Source organism: Bos indicus, chromosome X, assembly GCF_029378745.1.
Source record: "Bos indicus isolate NIAB-ARS_2022 breed Sahiwal x Tharparkar chromosome X, NIAB-ARS_B.indTharparkar_mat_pri_1.0, whole genome shotgun sequence".
Classification (NCBI taxonomy): Eukaryota; Metazoa; Chordata; class Mammalia; order Artiodactyla; family Bovidae; genus Bos; species Bos indicus.
The window spans coordinates 20,443,178-20,461,945 of record NC_091789.1 but is presented as its reverse complement, the minus strand read 5'-3'; the positions used below and the strand labels follow the sequence as shown (position 1 = coordinate 20,461,945).

Below are 18,768 nucleotides of genomic sequence, written 5' to 3'. Positions count from 1 at the left end.
CATATGTATCAGCTTTGCCATAAAAATCCAGCCTTTTTCCTTTCAGTGAGAGTGAATCTGTCCACATTTGGGGGAAGGGAAAAGAGAAAACAAATGAAATTTCAGTAACAAAAAAATCAATTTTAACATCTTCCTTAGCTATAGAGTCCAGAGAAGGCAATGGCACCCCACTCCTGTACTGTTGCCTGGAAAATCCCATGGATGTTGGAGCCTGGTAGGCTGCAGTCCATGGGGTCGAGAAGAGTCGGACACGACTGAGCGACTTCCCTTTCACTTTTCACTTTCATGCATTGGAGAAGGAAATGGCAACCCACTCCAGTGTTCTTGCCTGGAGAATCCCAGGGACAGGGGAGCCTGCTGGGCTGCCGTCTATGGGGTTGCACAGAGTCGGACACGACTGAAGTGACTTAGCAGCAGCAGCAGCAGCCATAGAGTCAAATCCAGATTGTACAAGACTATTATGAGTCAATACTGGTGTGCATAAGCCAAAAGAGTAGATATTAAAAAAAAAAATCACCTCTATTTGACATTGACTTTATTTTGGCAGAAGAGCTTCTTCCTAATTATATTTAGCCTGGGATAGTATGAAAAGTTAGATTAGTGTTCCCAGAGGCCACAGCACACACCAACTGAACAATTTGGGGGAGGGGGCAGTTAGAAGTGTGTGGCTAGTGGCGGGAACAGGCCAAGAAAAGGCAGCTTGGACTTAAAATTTGCTGCACGTAATACTCACTCATACAATCAAAAGATAACCATTTCCATCTACCTAACTGCCTTATTATATTCACATTGCAACAGCAATTTATTTCTCCAATGCCTTTTGCTGATCCAAATTACCTGATTTATTCTGCCTCTGGAGATGTCTTCTCACTGAGGCACTGACAGGGGCCTGAAGTATGGACAACACTGGAGCTGCAAGGCTTCTGTTTGCATTCAGGAGGGGTGCAGTGGCACTGCCCGGAGTGCAACCTGATTCCCTCCTACCATTTCCTCACTAAGAGGGCTGCAGCAGCTTTAAGAGGCTCAAGATGGCCATGGACCTGGTTACCATTGACTCTGGAGTCAGACGACCTGGGTTGGAATCCCAGCTCTGACACTCTTCAGGTAGGTCACTTTGAGCAAGTAACCTAACCTCCCAATGCGTCAATGTTTGCTTCAGTAAAATGAGAATTTAGGAGCACAAAGTTACATGAATGCATAACCCAAGGTCACCACCAAATAAGTCTCCTACCTATCAGCCTTACAAGATTGATTGAGGATTAAGTGAGATGATGTGTGTTCTCAAACATTACTGAAGGACATGTGCATTGGTCCAGTCTTTTGGCAGGCAATTTGGCAGAATCTATGAAGGACAGAATAAAGGACAGAAATGGTATGGACCTAACAGAAGCAGAAGCTATTAAGAAAAAGTGGCAAGAATATCCAGAACTATACAAAAAAGGTCTTCATGACCCAGATAATCACAATGTTGTGATCACTCACCTAGAGCCAGACATCCTGGAATGCGAAGTCAAGTGGGCCTTAAGAAGCATCACTATGAACAAAGCTAGTGGAAGTGATGGAATTCCAGTTGAGCTATTTCAAATCCTAAAAGATGATGCTGTGAAAGTGCTGCACTCAATATGCTAGCAAATCTGGAAAACTCAGCAATGGCCACAAGGCTGAAAAAGGTCAGTTTTCATTCCAATCCCAAAGAGAAGCAATGCCAAAGAATGCTCAAACTACCGCTTGATTGCACTCATCTCACATGCTAGCAAAATAATGCTCAAAATACTCGAAGCCAGGCTTCAACAGTACATAAACTGTAAACTTCCAGATGTTCAAGCTGGACTTAGAAAACGCAGAGGAACCAGAGATCAACTTGCCAACATCCTCTGGATCATCAAAAAAGCAAGAGAGTTCCAGAAAAACTTCTGCTTTATTGACTATGCCAAAGCCTTTGACTATGCGGATCACAACAAACTGTGAAAAGTTCTTCAAGAGATGGGAATATCAGACCACCTGACCTGCCTCTTGAGAAATCTGTATACAGGTCAAGAAGGAACGTTAGAACTGGACATGGAACAACAGACTGGTTCCAAATAGGAAAAGGAGTACGTCAAGGCTGTATATTGTCACCCTGCTTATTTAACTTATATACAGAGTACATCATGAGAAATGCTGGGCTAGATGAAGCACAAGCAGTAATCAAGATTGCTGGGAGAAATATCAATAACCTCAGATATGCAGATGACACCACCCTTATGGCAGAAAGTGAAGAAAAACTAAAGAGCCTCTTGATGAAAGTGAAAGAGGAGAGTGAAAGAGTTGGTTTAAAACTCAACATGATCTGAGAAAACTAAGATCATGGCATCCGGTCCCATCACTTCATGGCAAAGAGATGGGGAAACAATGGAAACAGTGACAGATTTTATTTTGGGTGGCTCCAAAATCATTGCACATGGTTACTGCAGCCATTAAATTAAAAGACACTTGCTCCTTGGAAGAAAAGCTATGACCAGTCTAGACAGAATATTAAAAAGCAGAAACATTACTTTGCCAACAAAGGTCTGTCTAGTCAGAGCTATGGTTTTTCCAGTGGTCATGTATGGATGTGAGAGTTGGACCATAAAGAAAGCTGAATGCCAAAGAATTGATGCTTTTGAACTGTGGTGTTGGAGAAGACTCTTAAGAGTCCCTTGGACTGTAAGGAGATCCAACCAGTCCATCCTAAAGGAAATCAGTCCTGAATATTCATTGGAAAGACTGATGCTAAAGCTGAAACTCCAATGCTTTGGCCACCTAATGTGAAGAACTGACTCATTTGAAAAGACCCTGATGCTGGGAAAGATTGAAGGCAGGAGGAGAAGGGGACGACAGAGGATGAGATGGTTGGATGGATCACCGAGTCAATGGACATGAGTTTGAGTAGGCTCCGGGAGTTGTTGATGGACAGGGAGACCTGGCATGCTGCAGTCCATGGGGTCGCAAAGAGTCGGACATGACTGAGAGATTGAACTGAAGTGAACAAGGATATTTATGGCAGCATTGTTTGTAACTGAGAAAAAAAATAGGAAAATCTCTATGTCTATCAAGAAGTAACTACTGCTGCTGCTAAGTCGCTTCAGTTGTGTTCAACTCCGTGCGACCCCATAGACGGCAGCCCAGCAGGCTCCCCCGTCCCTGGGATTCTCCAGGCGAGAACACTGGAGTGGGTTGCCATTTCCTTCTCCAATGCATGAAAGTGAAAGTGAAGTTGCTCAGTCGTGTCCGACTCTTCGTGACCCCATGGACTGCAGCTACCAGGCTCCTCCATCCATGGGATTTTCCAGGCAAGAGTACTGGAGTGGGGTGCCATTGCCTTCTCCAAGAAGTGACTAGTTAATTGTTATCTGTATACAATGGAGTCATAAAAAAAAGTAGATGTATAGAGTCGTGGAGAGATTTCCAAAGTTTACTATTATGTGAAATGGGAGTTACATAAATGGCAGAAAGTATTATCTATGTGCCAGATCCTATTTCAAAAATAAGATAAAAATGTGTGTGCTGGCAAACACTAGAAAAAAATCTGAAAGAATATATACCAAACAGGTAAGAATTGAGTATCTTTAGGTTTGAGGGTTTAGGGGGATTTTTACTTTCTATGTTATTTATTTCAGTAATGTTTACAATCTTAATAAATAAGGCATTATATTTCTAATCAGAAAAAAGGTGGATGTATGGATAAATGATAGATAGATAGAAACCACTTGTGGCCATACTTGGGGTCCTGCAGATAGAGGTAACTTCTGCTTGTGTGTGTGTTAGTCCCTCAGTCATGTCCAACTGTTTGCATCCCCATGGACTGTAGCCCGCCAGGCTCCTCTGTCCATGGAATTCTCCCGTCAACAATACTGGAGTGGGTTGCCATTCCCTTCTCTAGGGAATCTTGCCAACCCAGGGATCGAAGCCGGGTCTCCTGCATTGCAGGCAGAATCTTTACCATCTGAGCTACTTTGAGCAGAAGTGTGGTGTAATGAAATCCATAAAGGCCAGATTCAGGCCCCAGTTTTAACCCTTCCCTAGCTGCATGAACATGGGAAATGAATGCAGGTAAAAGCATTTAAATATTTTAAAATTTTTTATTAAAGTATAGTTGATTTACAAGGTTGTTTAGTCTCAGGTGCTCAGCAAAGGGATTCAGATATATATATATATATACACCAGTGAACCAGTGAAGTTGATCAGTCGTATCCAACTCTTTGTGATCCCATGGACTGTAGCCTACCAGGCTCCTCCATCCATGGAATTTTCCAGGCAAGAATACTGGAGTGGGTTGCCATGTCTTTCTCCAGGGGGTCTTCCCGACCCAGGGATCAAACCCAGGTCTCCCACATTGCAGGCAGATGCTTTACTGTCTGAGCTACCAGGGAAGCCCATATATACACACACACATTCTTTTCCAGATTTTTTTTTCCATTATAGGTTATTATAAGATATTAAATATAATTTCCTGTGATACATGGTTATCTATGCTGTATATAACCCACTCCAGTGTTCTTGCCTGGAGAATCCCAGGGACGGGGTAGCCTGGTGGGCTGCTGTCTATGGGGTCGCACAGAGTCGGACACGACTGAAGTGACTTAGCAGCAGCAGCAGCATGCTGTATATAATAGTGTGTATATAGTAGTGTGTACATGTTAATCCTAAATTCCTAATTTATCCCTCTCCCACGTGAAAGCTTTTAAGACAGTATCTGGCACATAGTGAGCACTATATGAATGTTAAATAAACTAACATCACTTCTCTATGCCTCGTTCCTCCATGGTAAAACGGGAGGAATAATGACCTACCTTGCAGGGATGTCATGAAAGTAGATGCAATAAGTAACAAATTAGGCAATAACTAACGCTTCGGTCACATATGTGAGAAAGTTGGTAAACTGTAAAGCCCCATATAAATGTCAGCCCTGTTTGCCCTGTTTGCCATCATCATTATCAGAGGTCTCTTCTCCCACCAGCTCTTTCGCGCCCTCACACATGCAAGCGCATCCACGCTGAGCCCTTTCTGTAGCCTCCAGGCCCCAAGCAGGGCTCCAAGGAGGCCGGGCTGTGATGAGGCGGGACAGGGGCTTTGTCCTTCTGTTTGGCCAGCCAACCAGCGTTCTCTGCCGGGCCTCTCCAGGGCCTGCTTCACAGCCACTTGTGTTTTTGCATATGATTAAACTATGCACTGCAGATGTCTGCTTGGATGCTGCCATCTGTTCCCTGGCAATTTTCAAGTTCAAATTGCATGATTGCTCCCCTGAAGTGTGTTCTCTCTTGATTTGGCTCCTCTGTGTCTCTTTGCCTCTACCCTCTGTTTCCTTTTATTTTAAATTACATTTATTGTTTCTCCAATTTTAGAAAAAGAAGTGTTTTTTTTTCCCATTATAAAAGTAATACTGTACATGTTTTTAAAAGAAAAAAATGGAAAGTATTAGAAAGTAAAAAGATAACAAAGTCAGCCAGAGTCCCACCACCAGAAACAACCATTGTAAACATTTTACAATATTTGCTTTGTTCCATACATGGTCTATGTTACTGAGAACATATTGTGTGAAAAATGTGGTGCCCTGCTTTCCTCACTTAACATTATGACATATGTGTTCTCCATGTTAGGAAAACCCTATCGTAAACCTTATTTCAATGACAAAGTTACAGCCACCAGGAGTAACTGTATCTGTATTGATAAAACATATATAACATAAAATTCACCATTTTACTCATTTTAAAGTATACAATTCAGTGACATGTAATACATTCACAATGGTGTACAAACATCTCCATTATCTATTTCCAGAACATTTTCATCACTCCCAAAGGAAACCCTGTACCAATTAAGCAGTCGCTCTCCTCAGCCTGGCCCCTGGCAACCACTAATCTGCCTTTTGTCTCTGTGGATTTGCTTATTCTCGACATTTCATACAAATGAAATCATACAATGTGCCTTTTTGTGTCTGGCTTATTTCACTTAGCATAACGTCTTAAAGGTTCATCCATGTCACAGCATGTGTCAGTACTTCATTCTTTTATATGGCTGAATAATATTCCATTGCATGGGTATACCACATTTCAAAAATTCATTCATCCATTAATGGATATTTGGGTTGTTTCTACCTTTTGGCTATTATGAATAGTGCTGCTATGAACATTCATGCTATTTGTTGTGCTTGAACATGTTTTCATTGCTTTTGTGTGTATACCTAGGAGTGGGTCATAGAGTAATTTTATGTTTAACTTACTGAGTAACAGCCAAACTGTTTTCCAGCAGCAATCTATGAGGGTTCCAACTTCTTTACCTCCTTGCCGACCATTGTTTTCTGGGGTTTAAGAAATATTATAGCCATCCTACAGGGTGTCCGTGGCATCTCACTGTGAGTTTGATTTGCATTTCCCTAAAGAATTGGGAATACCAGACCACCTGACCTGCCTCTTGAGAAATCTGTATGCAGGTCAGGAAGCAACAGTTAGAACTGGACGTGGAACAACAGACTGGTTCCAAATAGGAAAAGGAGTACGTCAAGGCTGTATATTGTCACCCTGCTTATTTAACTTCTATGCAGAGTACATCATGAGATACGCTGGGCTGGAAGAAGCACAAGCTGGAATCAAGATTGCCAGGAGAAATATCAATAACCTCAGATATGCAGATGACACCACCCTTATGGCAGAAAGTGAAGAGGAACTAAAAAGCCTCTTGATGAAAGTGAAAGTGGAGAGTGAAAAAGTTGGCTTAAAGCTCAACATTCAGAAAACAAAGATCATGGCATCTGGTCCCATCACTTCATGGGAAATAGATGGGGAAACAGTGGAAACAGTGTCAGACTTTATCTTTTTGGGCTCCAAAATCACTGCAGATGGTGACTGCAGCCATGAAATTAAAAGATGCTTACTCCTTGGAAGGAAAGTTATGTCCAACCTAGATAGCATATTCAAAAGCAGAGACATTACTTTGCCAACAAAGGTCCGTCTAGTCAAGGCTATGGTTTTTCCTGTGGTCATGTATGGATGTGAGAGTTGGACTGTGAAGAAGGCTGAGCACCGAAGAATTGATGCTTTGGAACTGTGGTGTTGGAGAAGACTCTTGAGAGTCCCTTGGACTGCAAGGAGATCCAACCAGTCCATTCTGAAGGAGATCAGTCCTGGGATTTCTTTCAAAGGAATGGTGCTAAAGCTGAAATTCCAGTACTTTGGCCACCTCATGCGAAGAGTTGACTCATTAGAAAAGACTCTGATGCTGGGAGGGATTGGGGCAGGAGAAGGGGACAACAGAGGATGAGTTGGCTGGATGGCATCACCGACTCGATGGACGTGAGTCTGAGTGAACTCCAGGAGTTGGTGATGGACAGGGAGGCTTGGCGTGCTGCGATTCATGGGGTCGCAAAGAGTCGGACACAACTGAGCGACTGAACTGAACTGAACAACTAATGATATTGACCATCTTTTCATGTGTTTGTTGGCTGTTTACATATCTTCTTTGGTGAAAAGTCTATTGAAGTCCTTTGCCCATTTTTTAAACTGGATTGTCTTTTTGTTGTTGAGTTATAAGCACTCTTAATGTATTCTGTGTACTAGGACCTTATGAAATATGTTGAAATATATGACCTGCATATATTTCCCCTTCTGTAGACTGTTTTTTTCTTTTTCTTTTCTTTTTTGGCCATGCCATGTGGCATGCAGGATCTTAGTTCCCCAACCAGGGATAGAACTCATGTCCCCAGCAACAAAATTGCAGAGTCCTAACCACAGAACTACCAGGGGCTTCCCAGATGGTGCTAGAGGTAAAGAATCTGCCTGCCAATGCAGGAGATGCAAGAGATGCAGGTTTGATTCCTGGGTTAGGAAGATCCCCTGGAGGAGGACATGGCAACCCACTCCAGTATTCTTGCCTGGAGAATTCCATGGATAGAGGAGCCTGAAGGGCTACAGTCCATGGGATTGCCAAGAGTCAAACACAACTGGGCAACTGAACCAGCACAAAAACCACTGAACTGCCAGGGAAGTCTCTGTAGGCTGTCTTTTAACTTTCTTGCTAATGTCTTTTGATGCACTAAAGATTTTAATTTTGATGAGGTATAATTTACCTATTTTTCTTTTGTTCTTGTTCTTTTGGCGTCATTTCTAAAAATCTACTGTCAAATCTACTTCAGGGTCATGATGATTTACCTCTATGCTTTCTAATAAAAATTTTATAGTTGTAGTTCTTATATTTAGCTCTTTCATCCGTGTTAATTTTTTATATGGTGTGAACTTCATTCTTTTACCTGTGTTTACATGTATTTTTATGTATACAATGGATATATGTTTATATATCCAGTTTTCCCATCACTTTTTGTTGAAGATTACTTTTCCTCATTGAATGGTCTTGGTACCCTTGAGACCATTCAATGAGGAAAAAGTAATTAATTGACCAGACGTATATGGGTTTCTTTCTGGACTCTAATTCTGTTCCATTAATCCATGTCTATCCTTATGCCAATAATGTATTGTTTTGATCATTGTAGCTTTGTAGTAAGTTTTTAAATCAGGAGGTATGAGTCTTCTAATTTTGTTCTTTTTCAAGGGTTTGTTGCCTATTCAGTGTTCCTTGCAATTCCATATGAATTGTGGCATCAGTTATTCCATATTTGTAAAAAAGGGCATTGGAATTTTGATAGGGTTTGCATTGAATCTAGAGATCTCTTTGCGGTATATTGCTATCTTAATATTAAATCTATAAACATGGGAGCTTTTCCATTTATTTAGGTCTTCTTTATTTTATCAATGTTTGTGGTTTAAGTGTAGAAATCTTTCACCTACTTGGTTAAATTTATTCCTAGGCATTTTATTCTTTTAGATAGTATTGTAAACAAAATTGTTTCCCTAATTTCATTTCAGATGCTCATTGCTGGTGCATAGAAATACCGCTAATTTGTATATGTTGATATTGTATCCTGCAACTTTGCTGAATTTGTTTGCTAACTTAAATATCCTTTTTTTTTTTTTTTATTCCTGAGGATGTTCTTTATGTAAGATTTTATTATCTGTGAATATAGTTTTACTTTTTCTTTCCAGTTTGGATGTCTTATTTCTTTTTCTTGCCCAATTACTTTGACTAGAACTTCCAGTATAATATTGAATAGAAGTGGTGAAAATGGATATTCTAGTCTTGTTCCTCATCTAGAGGAAAAGCTTTCAGTTTTTCACCATTAAATATGATGTTCACTATGGGGTTTTCATAGATGCCCTTTACAAGTTGAGGAAGTTATGTCCTATTTCTAGTGTGTTGAATCCTTTTATCATGAAAAGGTGTTGGATTTTGTCAAATACTTTTTCTACATCAATTAATATGATCATGTGTCTTTCCCCTTCAATCTATTCATGCAGTGTATTGTATTGACACATTAATTTTTATATGTTGAACCACCTTTGCATTCCTGACATAAATTCTACTTGGTCAGGGTAGATAATCCTCTTAATATGCTACTGGATTTTGTCTGTTAGTATTTTGTTAAGAATTTTTGCATCTGAGACAGGGTGCTCAGGGCCGGAGCACTGGGATGACCCTGAGGGATGAGATGGGGAGGGAGGTGGGAGCAGGGTTCAGGATAGGGAACACATGTACACCCATGGCGGATTCAAGTCAATGTATGGCAAAAACCACTACAATATTGTAAAGTAATTAGCCTCCAATTAAAATAAATTAATTAATTAAAAGAAAGAATTTTTGCATTAAAATTCATATGGGATATTGATTTGTATTTTTCTTTTCTCAGGATGTCTTTATCTATCAGCACCATTTTTAAACTCTAGCAGATTGATACAGCAAGTTCATGCCCCAGGTCTGTTACTCAGTATGTAATTTTGTTTTTTGCTAAATTCCAAAGCCGTTTGCCTGATGATGCCAAGTTTAAGCAATTTTTAAGCAGAATTGAATTCACTGAGTATTAAACAATGCCACTTTCCCCCGGAAGGCTCCTGCTTTTTATTATCTGATTTTCAGGGCAGGAGTATAACTGGAGCCTTGGCCCCTACTGCCAGTTTCCAGTGCCCAGCATAACAGCTGGCACATAGTAGGTCCTTTATTGCTACATGCTGAATATATAATGGTTGTGCACTGTATTAGGCCACTGAGTTGGAGACTAACAAGTGGGTTGATGGAGGGCTGTCCATTGTGCAAAAGTTATCAGCGATGTGGGTGAAGCATCTGGCATAGGATGACAAATTCTGAACTACAAACTGAACTTGTGCGCCCTGCCCTCTGTTTTAGAAAATCTTTGGCAAAATATCAGGAGAGAGTTCACTCTCCCTATCAGACCCCAAAAGTAACAAATACATTCATTGTAAAAGTCAGTGAGGGGATTCCTTGGCATACCAGTGGTTAGGACTTGGCCCTGTCACTGCTGTGTGTGACCCAGGTTTAATCCCTGGTCGAGGAATTAAGATCTTGCAAGTAGCACAGCCAAAAATAAATAGATGATAGATAGATAGACAAATTTTCAAAAATAAAATAAGTAAAAGTCAGTAAATAAAAAATTTAGGATTCTAGGGACTTTCCTGGTGGCCCAGTGGCTGAGAATCCACACTTCCACTGCAGGGGGCACGGGTTAGATCCTGGGTTGGGGAGCAAGATCCTACATGCCATGTGGCCACACACACAAAAAATTAGAACCCTAAGAGGTAGATAATCAGAATGATTTTTTTTCAACAAAATCCCTTTGTTTTCTGAAGACAGGATTAGTAATCATCAGATATATTCTATACTAGCTTTTCTGTCATCTCTTGGTAAAGATTCTCCTTGAAATGTTAAAGTGTTTCAAAGGTTAGGGGACTGAGATTTCAGGAGCGCTGCTCTGCACCATCTTAGGAGGAGTGAACAAATGGGGTTCCTTCCTGGCCAGGCACTGTGGGCATGACCTGGTCTCTGTTTCTCCCCTATAAAGTAACCTGCTTTCCTCTACTTTATGCAAGAGTTCTGATCCAGAGACCCTGACCGAGTGTCTGAGTGGAATAAGTTGCCAGGGAGCTGTAAGCAAAGAACCACAAACAACAGAAATGTATTGTCTCACAGTTCCGGAGGCTAGAAGTCTGAGGTCAAAGTGTAGGCAGGGTCGTTTCCTTATGGGGCCCCTGAGGGAAAAATCTGTTTCTGGCCTCCTAGTTTCTGGTGGTTTATGGACAATATGGGGTGTTCTGTGGCTTCTGCTACATCACCCTAATTTCTGCCTTTATCCTCACATGGCCTTCTTCTTGTGTGCCTATCTGTGTCCAAATGTCCCCTTTGTATAAGGACCACCAGTCATATTGGATTAGGGGTCCATACTACTACAGTGTAACTTCATCTTTTTAATAATGTACTAATTACGTTTGTAATGACCCTATTTCCAAACATGGTCACATTCTCAGGTGCTGAGGGTTAAGACTTCAACATATGAATTGTGGGCGGGATAGAGTTCAACTCATAATACTGCATAAGGCTCAAAGCCCAGCTAACCACCTGGCAATACCTCCTGTCCAAGGAAGGAGAGAAATCAGAGCTGATTTGAGGGAAGGGGCTCCCTAGAGTCATTGGCTGTACCAATCCTGTAAAGAATCTGCCAATTCTGAAGGTGAACATTCTGCCAAGTGTATACCATGCCTGCCTCAATGAAGGAAAAGTCATTACTCATAAAAGGGCTCTTCTGGCTCTTAGTACACAAATCTTTGCAAAAGAATATCCAAGAGCGTTGAAAAATTTAGTAGACCAGCCTTGGCTGTCTAAGTAGATATAGTAGATACACGCTTTATACTGGGGAGCTCCATTACCCACATCACTGTGGCCATCATATAGATAACCATCCACATGATGATGGCTACTGCCATCCACTGCCTATACTTCTCTCTGGTCTTGTGAGTAACCAACTATTCTTTAGATAAACCCTTGTACACTGTTTGTGAGATTGCAAATTGGTGCAGTCACTATGGAAAACAGTGTGGAGCTCCTCAAAAAACTAAAAATAGAGTTACCATATGACCCAGCAATTCCACCATCTAGTATATATTTGGAAAAAATGAAAACACTGATTAGAAAAGATACATGCACCAGTGATCAAAGTAGCACTATTCACAAAGCCAAAATATGGAAGGAACCGAAGTGTCCGCTAACAGATGAACAGATAAAGAAGATGTGCTACTTATTGTACTATTTCCAAACTGAACCTTAATACTGATACAGCTTAATAAGGCAAAGGTATCCTGACAATGTTGGTATTACTAATATTTTTATATTATTGACAATAATATTTTGTATAAGTATTAACATTTTTAAAAGATTTATATATACACACACATATACACACAATGGAATATTATGCATCCATAAAAAGAATGAAATTCAGCCACTTGCAGCAACTCAGATGGACCTAGAGAATATTATGTTTAGTGAAATAAGTCAGACAGAGAGAGATACAGTATGATATCATTTATACATGGACTCTAAAAAGTAACACAAATGAATGTATATGCAAAACAGACTCACAGATATAGGAAATAAATAAGCAGTGGAGGAAGGGATAATATAGGAGTAGGGGATTAAGAATTACATGTTATTATGTACAAAATAAGCTACAAGGCTATATTACATAGCACAGGCAATTCTAGTCATTATCTTGTAATAACTTTGAGTGGATTATAATCTGTAAAAATATTGTCACTATGCTGTACAGCTGAAACTAGTATAATATTGTAAATCAATTATACTTCAATAAATTTTAACTAATTAAAACAGATGGTATACTAACCTGGAACTTTACATATAGAAAAAAAATTCCTATACCATCAATGAATAAATTTGCCCCCTACAAATGTAAAAACAAAAATGAAAAAAACAGATCTTCTGTATATAGAAGCACCCAACTTTGAGCCTCATTTCTCTCACCAGTCCAGTCACAGAGTTATCCAACATGGCCTCTCCTCCAGATCATGTATGTGGCTTGCCAAGAGTTCTTGGAATAGGAGGCAGAGGAATCACCTTCACAAAGGTAATGAGATTGTCCCTTCAAATCTTGCATCCAAGGCCATGTCTCACTCAACAAAATAGATGTTCTTATTCATAAAGCCAAAAGCATCCTGGAACATTCATTTACTGAACAATGATGGTCATTGAGCCCTGATCATGTGGCAGTATTGGAATACAGTGATAGAGTGAACACATGTCCACACCAGGTCCCTGGCCTTAACATTCCAGAGAGAGAGAGGCAGTCACTCAACAAGAGAAGAATTACGAACTCTGAACTGTGCTCTGAAGGAAATTAAAAGGCTGATGAGCTAGAAAATGGCGGGGGGGGGGGGGGGTCAGGAATGTCTACATTCAATCAGATAGTTAAGGACAACCTCTGTGAAGAAGAGTCACTTTAGTCCTAGGGGATAAAAAAGAGCTAGGGTCACAAAGATGTGAAATAAGAGCGACCCAGACATGGGTAATAGTATGTGCAAAGGTCTTGAGATGGGACTGTGCCTGCCACACTCGAGGACTAGGAAGGTGTGTCTGGAGTGAGAGAGAGGAAGTGTGGTAGGAAATGAGGCCCAAGAGGCACTGGGAAACCAGACCATGCAGTGCTTTTTAGGGCTAATTACAGAGTATCCTAATTGTGATGGAGATGTACTGACAAATTTTGAGTAAAAGAGCGACTGACTTAGTACCTTAAAGGAGTTCTCTGATTGCTCTGTTGAGAATAGGCTATCAAAGAGCAAAAGTAAAAGCTGGGATCCACGAGTCCGTTCCCTGTGTCTGCATCTCTATTCCTGCCCTGCAAATAGATAGCCACTGGGAAACAGCTGGACAGCACAGGGAGCTCAGCTGTGTTGACCTAGAAGGGTGGGATGGGGGATGGTGGGAGGGAGGTTCAGGAGGGAGGGGATAGATGTATACTTATGGCTGATTCACTTCATTGTACAGCACAAACTAATACAACATTGTAAAGCAATTATACTCCAATTTTAAAAAAATAAAAAATTGTTTTTAAAAAGCAGGGAGCCCAGCAGCTATTTATGCTTTATTCTTTCCCTTCTCTTTCCCCTTCCTCTCCATTCTGCAACTATTCAGTTCCTGACCTCAGTCTTCACCCGCTCCTTGCTGGTGCTGCTCTCACCGTTTAGGCCTTATGACAGATTTGGTTTCTTCTTCTTGACCCTTGATATTCTTTCCATGGACATGGTTTTCCTCCGTACTCTGGCCTCATCCAATGATGGCATCTGAATCACCTTCTGCCCGATCTAGGCTTGACCTCACTCTGTCTCCCACGCAGACCCTTATAGTTGGGAAGCTGGAGACTCATCTGAAGTTCAATGGGGACTGTTTCAAGAACCAATTTTTTTTTCCAGGAAAATGATGAATTTCTCACCAATTGAAGGACAATGAAAACTAATTGTTGGATAACCTAAAAGAAACACCTGGAGTAACAGGCAAATTTGGCCTTGGCGTACAGAATGAAGCAGGGCAAAAGCTAATAGAGTTTTGCCAAGAGACTGCACTGGTCATAGCAAACACCCTCTTCCAACAACACAGGAGAAGACTCTACACATGGACATCACCAGATGGTCAACACCGAAATCAGATTGATTATATCCATTGCAGCCAAAGATGGAGAAGCTCTATACAGTCAGCAAAAACAAGACCGGGAGCTGACTGTGGCTCAGATTGTGAACTCCTTATTGCCAAATTCAGACTGAAATTGAAGAAAGTGGGGAAAACCACTAGACCATTCAGGTATGACCTAAATCAAATCCCTTATGACTATACAGTGGAATTGAGAAATAGATTTAAGGGACTAGACCTGATACACAGAGTGCCTGATGAACTATGGACAGACATTTGTGACATTGTACAGGAGACAGGGAGCAAGAGCATCCCCAAGAAAAAGAAATGCAAAACAGCAAAATAGCTGTCTGAGGAGGCCTTACAAATAGCTGCAAAAAGAAGAGAAGCAAAGGAGAAAAGGAAAGATATAAGCATCTGAATGCAGAGTTCCAAAGAATAGCAAGGAGAGATTAGAAAGCCTTCCTCAGTGATCAATACAAAGAAATAGAGGAAAACATAGGATGGGAAAGACTAGAGATCTCTTCAAGAAAATTAGAGATACCAAGGGAACATTTCATGCAAAGATGGGCTCGATAAAGGACAGAAATGGTATGGACCTAACAGAAGCAGAAGATATTAAGAAGATGTGGCAAGAATACACAGAAGAACTATACAAAAAAGATCTTCACAACCCAGATAATCACTAAGGTGTGATCACTCACACTCATCTAGAGTCAGACATGCTGGAATGTGAAGTCAGGTGGGCCTTAGAAAGCATCACTATGAACAAAGCTAGTGGAGGTGATGGAATTCCAGTTGAGCTATTTCAAATCCTGAAAGATGATGCTGTGAAAGTGCTGCACTCAATATGCCAGCAAAGTTGGAAAACTCAGCAGTGGCCACAGGACTGGAAAAGGTCAGTTTTCATTCCAATCCCAAAGAAAGGTAATGACAAAGAATGCTCAAACTACTGCACAATTGCACTCATCTCACACGCTAGTAAAGTAATGCTCAAAATTCTCCAAGCCAGGCTTCAGCAATACGTGAACTGTGAACTTCCAGGTGTTCAAGCTGGTTTTAGAAAAGGCAGAGGAACTGGACATTGAATTGCCAACATCCGCTGGATCATTGAAAAAGCAAGAGAGTTCCAGAAAGACATCTATTTCTGCTTTATTGACTATGCCAAAGCCTTTGACTGTGTGGATCACAATAAACTGTGAAAAATTCTGAAAAGGATGGGAATACCAGACCACCTGATCTACTTCTTGAGAAACCTGTATACAGGTCAGGAAGCAACAGTTAGAACAGGACATGGAACAACAGACTGGTTCCAAATAGGAAAAGGAGTATGTCAAGGCTGTATATTGTCACCCTGCTTATTTAACTTCTATGCAGAGTACATCATGAGAAACGCTGGGCTGGAAGAAGCACAAGCTGGAATCAAGATTGCCGGGAGAAATATCAATCACCTCAGATATGCAGATGACACCACCCTTATGGCAGAAAGTGAAGAAGAACTAAAGAGCCTCTTGATGAAAGTGAAAGAGGAGAGTGAAAAAGTTGGCTTAAAGCTCGACATTCAGAAAACTAAGATCATGGCATCCGGTCCCATCACCTCATGGCAAATAGATGGGGAAACAGTGGCTGACTTTATTTTTCTGGGCTCCAAAATCACTGCAGATGGTGATTGCAGCCATGAAATTAAAAGACGCTTGCTCCTTGGAAGGAAAGTTATGACCAACCTAGATAGCATATTGAAAAGCAGAGACATTATTTTGCCAACAAAGGTCCATCTAGTCAAGGCTATGGTTTTTTCAGTAGTCATGTATGGATGTGAGAGTTGAACTATAAAGAAAGCTATGTGCAGAAGAATTGATGCTTTGAACTGTGGTGTTGGAGAAGACTCTTGAGAGTCCCTTGGACTGCAAGGAGATCCAAGCAGTCCATCCTAAAGGAGATTAGTCCTGGGTGTTCATTGGAGGGACTGATGTTGAAGCTGAAACTCCAATATTTTGGCCACCTGGTGTGGAGAGCTAAGTCATTTGAAAAGACCCTGATGCTGGGAAAGATTGAGGGCAGGAGGAGACGGGGACAACAGAGGATGAGATGGTTCGATGGCATCACCGACACAACGGACATGGGTTTGGGTGGACTCCGGGAGTTGGTGATGGACAGGGAGGCCTAGCGTGCTGTGGTTCATGGGGTGCAAAGGGTCAGACACGACTGAGCAACTGAACTGAACCTAAAAGAAACATTGTCTTGATTCATTAATTTTAAGGCTTAAAATCAATTCATCTATTGTAATTTTTATTGATCAATGACATTCCTCACAAAACGCATTTTAATCTTCAACTTTTTCTTCCATGACTTCACTAAAGACTTCTAGGTCCCTCTATTCCCAGATCCCTCTTTACCCACCACACACACAAAATCCACTTAGAGTTTGTGTCACACACACCACCACCGTACAGGTGTTCAAAGTTTTATAATTTCAAACTGCATTAATTTATTAAATCAACAAATATGTACTGACTGCCTCAGCTGTGTGTCAAGACCTATGCTGGATGCTTTGGATAAAGAAACAGGACAAACATCCTGCCTTTGAGGAAACTGGGAAAAGATAAGTCAACATCTTAGCAAGTAGTCAAGGCCAGGCGACAGAGTTGCCACTGTGACCCCTAGATCCAATTTCAAGCTTCATTATAAGAAACAGAGTTTCCCATCAGGCCCTGCACACAGTCAGTGTTTGTTGCTGATGGTGATGATGATTTGGTATTTTTCCAGAAGATCAGCTCTCAAATCTGAGGGCCATTCCAATTAAACCCGAAGTATATTTCATCAAGGAATTGTCACTCATTGGCATGTATGGCCTTTTAGCTAAAGATTGATGTGCTAAATGAGCAATGTTATCTTACTGAATTCACTTAACATGGATGACATTGCAGTCTTCCAAAACGATCTCATTCTCAAGTTTCCAAATTACCAGCTACTGCAGTTCAACTTTCTCAATCATCTATTTGCTGCAGAATAGAAACAAAGACAGAATCTGTCTTTGTTTTGATCACAGTCCAGTCAAGGGTTGGGCCTCCCAGATCAGATACATGTTCCTCACCATGAATCAGTGACCAGCTTTCATCACACCTCAGCTTTCCCATGTGTTTTCTACGATTGTTGCTATATATGTATATAATAGCGATAGGAAGATGATATCATAATGCTCCAGGGAGCTTTAAATAAAGCATTATGCATAAAAGAAAACAGTCTAAAAGTAAAACCAAAGCTTCAGTTAAGTGCTGATTGGCCCCCAAATGGCATTTCAGAGTTTCATTAAGAAATGTCAAAGACAGCAGTAGTCCAAGCTATTGTCTACTTGAGGCCAGTTCTCCATCTATCACAGGTAATCCTGAGTGAGTGGATTCACTTGCTGAAGCTCCAACTTGTCCTCTAGCCATATGAACTAACAGGAAGCCATTAAGAGGCAACCCAACAATTTTTCAAATACTTTATTTCGATAACCTACTGTCCATGAGATATTAAAAGGGTTAATAAGAATACATTTTCTTACCTGAGAGAAAGATAAAACTCGACATGAGAATGGTTCCATAAAGCTTCTGATATATAATGTGTTCTTTCATTGTTTAAACCTGCAATGAAAAATCAGAAATAAGCTGAGCTCAGTCAGAAGAAACGATTTCCAAGTGCATGTGACTACACTTGTCCTTCGGATCCCACACAAGACTTTTCCTGTTGCTTAAAGCCAACATTTATTGTTGCTGTTTAGTGCTCAGTCGTGTCTAACTCTTGTGACCCCATGGACTGTAGCCCTCCAAGCTCCTCTGTCTATGGGATTTCCTAGGCAAGAATACTGGAGTAGGTAGCCATTTCCTTCTCAAGGATCCTGCCCCAGGAATCAAACCTGTGTCTCCTGCATTGGCAAGGGAGTTCTTTACCACTGAGCCACTAGAGAAGACCCAAAGCTGACATAGTCAGCCACAATATAGATGCTTGTGAGTTATGCAGCTTGGCTGCCACCTCATCGACAGATTTATTTGCATATCCACCTAACACATTTTATTGAGTGCCTACTATGTGTCAAATACTGTTTTACACACTGGGAATACAGTGCTGGAAAGACAAGACAGAGATACCTGCTTTCATGGGGCAGTTAGCCCAGAGGGCAACTCAGTCATTAAATGTATAATTACAAAAGGTGATGTATTCAGCCTTTTTCCT

The 18,768-nt window shown here is 40.9% G+C and overlaps 1 protein-coding gene across 1 annotated transcript in view; it reads right to left on the bottom strand.

Annotated features, from left to right (window-relative positions):
• ADGRG4 (adhesion G protein-coupled receptor G4) overlaps window positions 1-18,170 on the bottom strand; it is a 117,471-nt gene extending 99,301 nt beyond the window's left edge. The window contains 2 exon segments of the mRNA XM_070784186.1: window positions 2-57; window positions 18,101-18,170. Of these exon segments, the coding sequence (XP_070640287.1) occupies window positions 2-57; window positions 18,101-18,170 (126 nt within the window).
• Window positions 18,171-18,768: the final 598 nt, after the last annotated feature.